Source organism: Salvelinus fontinalis, chromosome 11, assembly GCF_029448725.1.
Source record: "Salvelinus fontinalis isolate EN_2023a chromosome 11, ASM2944872v1, whole genome shotgun sequence".
Classification (NCBI taxonomy): Eukaryota; Metazoa; Chordata; class Actinopteri; order Salmoniformes; family Salmonidae; genus Salvelinus; species Salvelinus fontinalis.
This window is the reverse complement of record NC_074675.1, coordinates 33039712-33047975: the sequence shown is the minus strand read 5'-3', so window position 1 is coordinate 33047975 and position 8264 is coordinate 33039712. Positions and strand designations below refer to the sequence as shown.

General features: G+C 44.4%; 1 protein-coding gene across 1 annotated transcript; it reads right to left on the bottom strand.

Annotated features, from left to right (window-relative positions):
* Positions 1 to 58: 58 nt before the first annotated feature.
* LOC129865578 (plasminogen activator inhibitor 1-like) lies at positions 59 to 8058 on the bottom strand. The gene is made up of 8 exons (XM_055938465.1): positions 7877 to 8058; positions 5821 to 6059; positions 3029 to 3253; positions 2574 to 2768; positions 1913 to 2212; positions 1497 to 1583; positions 1159 to 1242; positions 59 to 879 (listed from the first exon to the last, which is right to left on the bottom strand). The coding sequence occupies exons 2-8, from the start codon at positions 6056 to 6058 to the stop codon at positions 842 to 844; spliced, it is 1167 nt and encodes a 388-aa protein (XP_055794440.1). The 5' UTR covers position 6059; positions 7877 to 8058; the 3' UTR covers positions 59 to 841.
* Positions 8059 to 8264: the final 206 nt, after the last annotated feature.

The following is an 8264-nucleotide window of genomic DNA, read 5'->3' as shown; positions in this document are numbered from 1 at the left end:
ATAAATTGTAGTCCACAACATGTACGTTTTTTTTTTAAGTTTTCATTTTAATAAATATATAAATACTGCAAAAATACGACTTGTCAGAACAAACAGAGCATTACAGACAATAAAATTCAACAGCAAAATAAAAATACATCTTACCCATTCAATAATTTTCCCTTCAAATCAATATCAGGCATGAACAACCATACCCATTGCTCACAAATAAAAAAAAACATATCCCATCAGCGCAAATAATAGATATATAAACTTTCACTTATCAAAATATATGCATTTTGCCAATTTGGTAATATACAGATTAAGGATCATTGAAGTTACAGTTATTGTCCAGGTCATAGATTTAACTATTCATGGTCAGTTTCAGTAGCAAATTGATTGACAGGTGTCCCTGTCAATGGAATGAAAGGAATGTTCATGGTTGTTGTATATCAGCACAGATTATCCATTATATTGACCAGATACTCAAGTAAATCTCTTCAAAAATGGAAGGCAGTCGGGAGGAGGCAAGATCAGGTGGGACCATTCTAGCTAGCCAATGGGAGGGCAGATATGCGTGTGAAAAACAGTCACAAATCCGATATAAAGTGTTTTTTCTCAAAGTTGCCGGGATGTCGTCTGTCAATTTTATATCAATACACTCGTAACAACCTAAGCATTAAGAAACATGTATTAGATAAAATAAGCCACATGTAGAAAATAAGCCATTCATTTTTTTGTCCAAATTTGACAACTCTCATTGACCTCCATACAAAAACTCCTGGCTGGAGATAACAGATTTTGGGCCATTATTCCTCTCACTTCGCTTCTTCCTCTCTGGTATATTGGTCTGTTAGTGTTGCTAGGGTTGGTTGACTTGACCCATGAACAGTACAGCACCTGGGAGGGGAAAACAAACATATTTTATATTAGAGGACGAACAAGGTAGGAAGTATGTCAAAGTGTCTGAGGGACAAAGAGAATTCCATACAAGATCATACAGTATATGCAGGGACAAAATAGCGGGACTTCCCCTGAACCTCCTTGAAAGTGTACGCACTTATATAAAAAGGGCACAGTTAGCTGGACTTGTGGTGATTTGAGACATTGGATAACCAAGGCTAACATGATGTTGTTTTTAACATAGATGGTGATGTAGGCACATTAGAGGAAACTCACCTGTGGACTTGTGTTGGATGAGGAAAAGGAAGGGCCTGTCCAGGGTGATCTCCTCTACAGCCATGCGAGAGAACATAATGGCAGCTGTAAGGTGCAAAGAAAGGAGACAATACAGTCAAAACACAACTCTGTACAGTAACATCACTTTAACATCAGTTAATTATTGTTATGTACATCCGTATAACAAGCACTGTCAAAACACAACTCTGCATCCTATACTATCATCAATTCATCATAAATGTATTGTCTTTATGTACATCGGTATAAAAGACAAGTCAAAACACTTCTTTATACTATTGGTTTAATCATCAGGAATAAGTATTGGTGTTGTAATGTACCTGTGGCAGCTGATCCCTTGGTTCCCTTCTCGTTCACCTCAATCTTGACTTTCTGCAGAACCTTGGACACACACAGCCTTTCCTCAGCTGGCAGAGAAATAAAGAGAGTGAGTTTAGATTAGCTGTCTAAAAAGAATGAGAAACATGCAGTATTCTGCATGTGCTAAACACAGGACCAAGTCTGTCACTTTCCAATGTCCATACTTTCATACCACAGAACGTATGCCCAATACATTCCTTCATTCTAAAGTGAAATGCTAGTAGTGTGGATATTGCAACAGAACCAATCCTATTCCCTACATAGTGCCCTACATTTGACCAGAGGCCTGGGCCCTGGTCAAAGGTAGTGCACTATATAAAGAATAGGGTGCCACTTCAGACACCAATTACTAAGTGATGAATGGTAGGGTACTCACTGGTGATGCGAGTGAAGTCTGCTTTGGCCAGGTTGAACATGTCCCCCAACCCCATACTGGTCAGTGTAGACTTCAGATCCACCTCAGTGTCCAGGGTAAACTTGGGCAGAGACAGTTGACGCTTGACGCTCCTCAGCTCCTCTCTCCACTGCTGCAGGCGTCTGGTGGTCAGCTCGCTACTGAGCACGCTTACTGGCCTCTCAGACTCGAAGGGGGTGACCAGCAGCATGCTCAGGGACTCGCCCTCATACGGAACCTCGATGACATCATAGTCCACACCGTCGGGGGTCACGAACTCACCTGTAGAGGAGAAGAGAGGAGAGGTTGGATTAGTTTCAGTTTGATTGGTGGAGGTAGTACTTGTAGTCATGACTGTTTTAAACACTGGCTGCTGGGCTGTGGCGGATTCGTTTGAATCACTTTTGAAGAATGCATGCCTTAAGGGCCAAGTCCTAACTAAATGGGTGTAAATAATATCGATGGAAGACATGAAAACTGGAGTTACATTTACAGATCTCATGTTAGGATTCTGCCCAAAATGAGGTATTCTAAGTTAACTTCTAAAGTATTTAAAAAGAAGAGAGGATGTATTCATGTCAAGGGGATGTAAAAATGTCTTATGGGAAAATTCTACACTTGAAAAACATCCTGAGGTACCCACCGTAGTTGAAGCGGTGTGTGAGCCTCATCATAGGTACGGGCACAGAGCTGCCGTTGGCACAATGGAACAGCCTCTCCTCCGTCATCTTGGGGTCAAAGGGCACCTTCCATAGCCCCTGGAAGTTCAGAGCGTTCAGTAGGACCATGCGAGTCTCGTCGGTCAGAGCACCGGACGACAGGAATGAAGGGATGGTACCTGGAGCAGAGAGGAGAGATGAAAGAGAGTGTTAGGGAGGTTGGTTTTTATTATAAATCTGTCTCATCCCACAAAGAATTAGATTTTCTGGAGAAAACAAGCAACTTGTATCCTCTCTGTCTGTCACTGGTTGTGTTGTATGCATTGTTGTTGCTATAGCTACTACAACTTCATCTATTTTAACAAAGTGCACATTTGCAATATGTGATGATGGGCATGACATTGAAGGTATGAGCCAATACTATACTACTGTATCTCACCTGCGGTGTGGTCAGAGACCCAGGCATTGATGAATTCCAGGGCCTGGTCTGGCCTGGAGAAGTCCAATTGGTGAGGGGAGGTCTGGAAGGCTTTCCCCAGCCCCCTCCTGAAGCCTTTCTCCAGAGCCATCTTCTTCTCTACCATGATGCCACTGGCCAGCTCCACTCCCTCCTCACTGGAGAGGTTCTTCTGTAGCAGACGCTGCTGACGTGACATCCCTCGCTCTGGAGGAGAGGAATCATTGATTTTAATTTATGATTAAAAGTACAAAAAAGGCTGGAGAGGAAGAGAAGGAGGAGAAGTGGAATGGAAAGAATGAGAGAATGAATGAGTAACGATTGCATATAGAGATGGTGGGAAAGTGTGGATGTTGCTAGTCGCCGGCTAGGATGGCTCTTTTTGTTTTGACTATGTCAGCCTGGAGTTATGTTATTGTCCAGGCCTCAATGTTTAGACAAAGCCAAGTCTACCATCTGTCTCACTTTGCAAAACTCATGCAACTACCCTATGTAGTTGCATGAGATGACACGGATGCTACACTAAAGGACTGTTTTGCTAGCACAGACTGGAATATGTTCCGGGATTCATCCATTGTCATTGAGGCGTATACCACCTCAGTCATCGGCTTCATCAATAAGTGCATCGACGACGTCGTCCCCACAGTGACCGTACGTACATATCCCAACCAGAAGCCATGGATTACAGGCAACATACACATTGAGCTAAAGGCTAGAGCTGACACTTTCAAGGAGCGGGACACTAATCCAGACGCCTATAAGAAATCCCGCTATGCCCTCAGACGAACCATCAAACAAGCAGAGCATCAATACAGGATTAAGATTGACTCCTACTACACCGGTTCTGATGCTCGTCGGATGTGGCAGGGCTTGAAAACTATTATGGATTACAAAGGGAAACCCAGATGCGAGCTGCCCAGTGACGCGAGTCTACCAGACGAGCTAAATGCCTTTTATGCTCTCTTCAAGGCAAGCAACACTGAAGCATTCATGAGAGCACCAGCTGTTCTGGATGACTGTGTGATAACGCTCTCGGTAGCCGACGTGACTAATCCTTTATTACCAGGACGTGTACTCAAAGCATGCGCGGACCAACTGTCAAGTGTCTTCACTGACATTTTCAACCTCTCCCTGCCCGAGTCTGCAATACCTACATGTTTCAAGCAGACCAACATAGTCCCTCTGCCCAAGGAAGCGAAGGTAACCTGCCTAAATGATTACCGCCCCGTGGCACTCATGTCGGTAGCCATGAAGTGCTTTGAAAGGCTGGTCATGGCTCACATCAACAGCATTTTCCCACATACCCTAGACCCACTCCAATTTGCATACCACCCCAACAAATCCACAGATGATGCAATCTCAATCGCACTCCACACCGCCCTTTCTCATCTGGACAAAAGGAACACCTATGTGAGAATGCTGTTCATCGACTACAGCTCAGCGCTCAACACCATAGTGCCTACGAAGCTCATCACTAAGCTAAGGAGATCTGGGACTAAACACCTCCCTCTGCAACTGGATCCTGGACTTCCTGACGGGCCGCCCCCAGGTGGTAAGGGTAGGCAACAACACGTCTGCTACGCTGATCCTCAACACTGGGGCCCCTCAGGGGTGTGTACTTAGTCCCCTCCTGTATTACCTGTTCACCCATGACTGCGTGGCCAAACACGACTCCAATACCATCATTAAGTTTACTGACGACACAACAGTGGTAGGCCTGATCACCAACAACGATAGGGAGGAGGTCAGAGAACTGGCAGTGTGGTGCCAGGACAACAACCTCTTCCTCAATGTGAGCAAGACAAAGGAGCTGATCGTGGACTACAGCAAAAGGCGGGCCGAACAGGCCCCCATTAACATTGATGGGGCTGTAGTGGAGCGGGTCAAGAGTTTCAAGTTCCTTGGTGTCCACATCACCAACGAACTATCATGGTCCAAACATACCAAGACAGTCGTGAAGAGGGCACGACAAAACCTTTTCCCCCTCAGGAGAATGAAAAGATTTGGCATGATCCCCCAGATCCTCAAAAGGTTCTACAGCTGCACCATCGAGAGCATCCTGACTGGTTGCATTATCGCCTGGTATGGCAACTGTTTGGCATCTGACTGTAAGGTGCTACAGAGGGTAGTGCGAATGTCCCAGTACATCACTGCGGCCAAGCTTCTTGCCATCCAGGACCTATATAATAGGCGGTGTCAGAGGAAAGCCCATAAAATTGTCAGAGACTCCAGTCACCCAGGTGATAAGACTGTTTTCTCTGCCACCACATGGTAAGCGGTACCAGAGCGCCAAGTCTAGGACCAAAAGGCTCCTCAACAGCTTCTACCCCCAAGCCATTAAACTGCTGAATAATTCATAAAATTCACCACTGGACAATTTACATTGACAACCCCCCTCCCCCTCTTGTACACTGCTGCTACTCGCTGTTTGTTTGTTACCTATGCATAGTCACTTCTTCCCCACCTACATGTACAGATTACCTCAACTAGCCTGTACCCCTGCACACTCATTCGGTACCGGTGCACCCTGTATATATCCTCGTTATTGTTATTCTTATTGTGTTACTTTTTATTATTACATTTTATATAGCCTACTTGGTAAATATTTTCTTATTCTTGAACTGCACTGTTGGTTAAGGGCTTGTAAGTAAGCATTTCCACAGTAAAGTCTACACTTGTTGTTTTTGGCGCATGTGGCAAATTAAGTTTGATTTGATTTGATGTCATTATACATAACAGCTGTGGTAAGAGTCTACAAAACAGTCCACCCTTACCTTGTAGAGAGAAGCCCAATTTGGCATTGAGTGTCTTCAGGGTGTTGCCCCCAGCGCCCAGCTGAGCCATGCCCAGGATGGTGGCCACGCCGTAGGGTGAGAAGGCCAAGTTAGAGCCCCTGGAGGTCTGGGCCACATGGGAGAAGACCCGCATCCCAAAGTCTGTCTGTTTCTCCTGGAGGTTAGAGAGGGCCGCTCCAACGAGGCTGAGGAAGAAGCACACGTACAGGCACAGCATCCTGGGGAGAGGAAGGAGGAGAGAGGGTTAAAGGAATCTAACAACATTGTATACAGGTAAAGCATTGTAGGGAGATGGGGAAGATTGAACAAGAACAAAGATAGAGAATCCTAGGAGAGAGGGAAGAGAGAGAGATTTGTGAAATTATAGAGATTCAACAATATTGCGTATAGGGAAATTGGGAGAGGACAGGGGAGAAAGATGGGTCAAATGACAGAAGGATCAAAGAAAGACAGATCAAAGATGAACAGATCCGTCAGATGCATTGCTGCGGTACGTTCAAGAGTGTTACCTGAGGGGTTACTTAAAACCATAGTTGTTAAAATCGTATGTTCTCTACAAATACACAGGTCCGTTTCGGTCTCAGTTGCATAAACTATTCGGCACAGTTTCTGCTCACTAGCCATTAGAATTTAGAACCATTTTAAAAAGCATTCCACTGTGTGCTTATAGCCAAATCTGTTTCTTGTTGGGCAACCTTCCAAGATATTTTCTATTCCACCGGACCAGTACAGACATCACATACAGAGGTATGTAACCACACTTCTGGATGAAGGATAGTAAATCAAATTAGTTTATATGGTCATATTCACCAGGCAGCAAATGGTAGAAAACTGACTCAAACAGGGAGGGACTCGACTCCTGTGGCGGGCCGGGCGCAGTGCGCGCCAACCAAGGGAGCCAGGTACACGGTGTTTCCTCCGACACATTGGTGCGGCTGGCTTCCGGGTTGGAGGCGCGCTGTGTTAAGAAGCAGTACGGCTGGTTGGGTTGTGCTTCGGAGGACGCATGGCTTTCGACCTTCGTCTCTCCCGAGCCCGTACGGGAGTTGTAGCGATGAGACAAGGTAGTAATTACTAGCGATTGGATACCACGAAAATTGGGGAGAAAATGGGATAAAAATAAAATAAAATAAAATAAAAAAACAGGGAGGGACTAGGCAGCAAATTGACCAATAAGAAACATCTTTGTTTTCTGTAGCAAAATATTTTGCTACGGTGTCTACTAATGAATATGACCCTGGTTCTCAATGGAAAACAGACCATGGCCCAGTGACCCTGGCATTGGTTTACTGTGGTACAGACATGGGTGAGACAAAACAAGAGACAAGACCCAGGTGCCAACCTTGGACATGTTGGCGTGACACACACACACACACACACACAGAGAGAGAGAGAGACAGAAAGAGATGAAGAGAGAGAGAGTGACAGACAGACAGACAGACAGACAGACAGACAGACAGACAGACAGACAGACAGACAGACAGACAGACAGACAGACAAAAAGTGAGTGTGTGGGAGAGAAAGAGAAACAGAATTGAACAAGTGTTTATTGGGGTGTAACTTTGCATGCTATTGTCATTTGTTTGTTGTCCTATATTTGTTTTCATACATGTAAAAAATGTGCTTCTTAATCAGACTGTTTAATTGTATACTTGGACCATAATGCTTCATAATAAAACATATTTGAAACAGAATGGTTTATTTTGCCCTCAAGGCTTTTAGTGCAGCGGTGGTCATTTGAGTTCATACATCTTTTAAACACACATTTCTGTTGTAGAATTTGAAAATATACAGTGTTTTTTCCCCCCAGAAGTTCAGGGTTCAGATATTGACTCATACAACATGTTGTCTGTATGCAACTTGCAGTGCAATTGTTACGTTTGTTTAGTGACGCACACAGACAATATATGTATCCATTTGGTGATTTGTTTCATAATAATAACAACAAATGGAAAACAAGACTAAGTTTGCCTTATGGGAATATTTCCAACTTTAACATTTGATCTAAAGAATATAATCATAAACTCACTCTTACCTTGAAGTTGAAGTGTTGAAAGATGTAGACGAACTTGATGACGATTAGCTTGATGTAGCTCTTGAGTTGCTTGAGAGTTGCTGGAACAGTAATAGCTCAGTCTTTCAGTCTTTTCCCTGTGAGTTGTTAGAGAAGCATCATTTGAGTGTGAGTGTGTGTGAGAGTGCTACTGCTTTATATAGCGTAGTCTAGCGGCATGGCTCCATAGGCCCCTCCCTCTTCCCTCTAGGCCCCGTTCCTGTAGACATGTGCAGAGAGGAAGTTACTTGTGACTATGAGGTCGACATCCCTTACTGCCTGGACAGGCTTCTACTCCCTAGCGAGGCTGTTACACACACACACACACGCACACGCACACACACACACATGCTTTCTCTCTCTTTCTCAC

Excerpts from the sequence above, each read along its gene's own strand:
- LOC129865578 (XM_055938465.1), bottom strand. The coding sequence starts at position 6,058 with ATGCTGTGCCTGTACGTGTGCTTCTTCCTCAGCCTCGTTGGAGCGGCC. Across the intron at positions 1,243-1,496 it reads CAAGGGATCAGCTGCCACAG|CTGCCATTATGTTCTCTCGC; the intron begins GTACATTACAAC and ends TGCACCTTACAG. Across the intron at positions 880-1,158 it reads CATCCAACACAAGTCCACAG|GTGCTGTACTGTTCATGGGT; the intron begins GTGAGTTTCCTC and ends TTCCCCTCCCAG.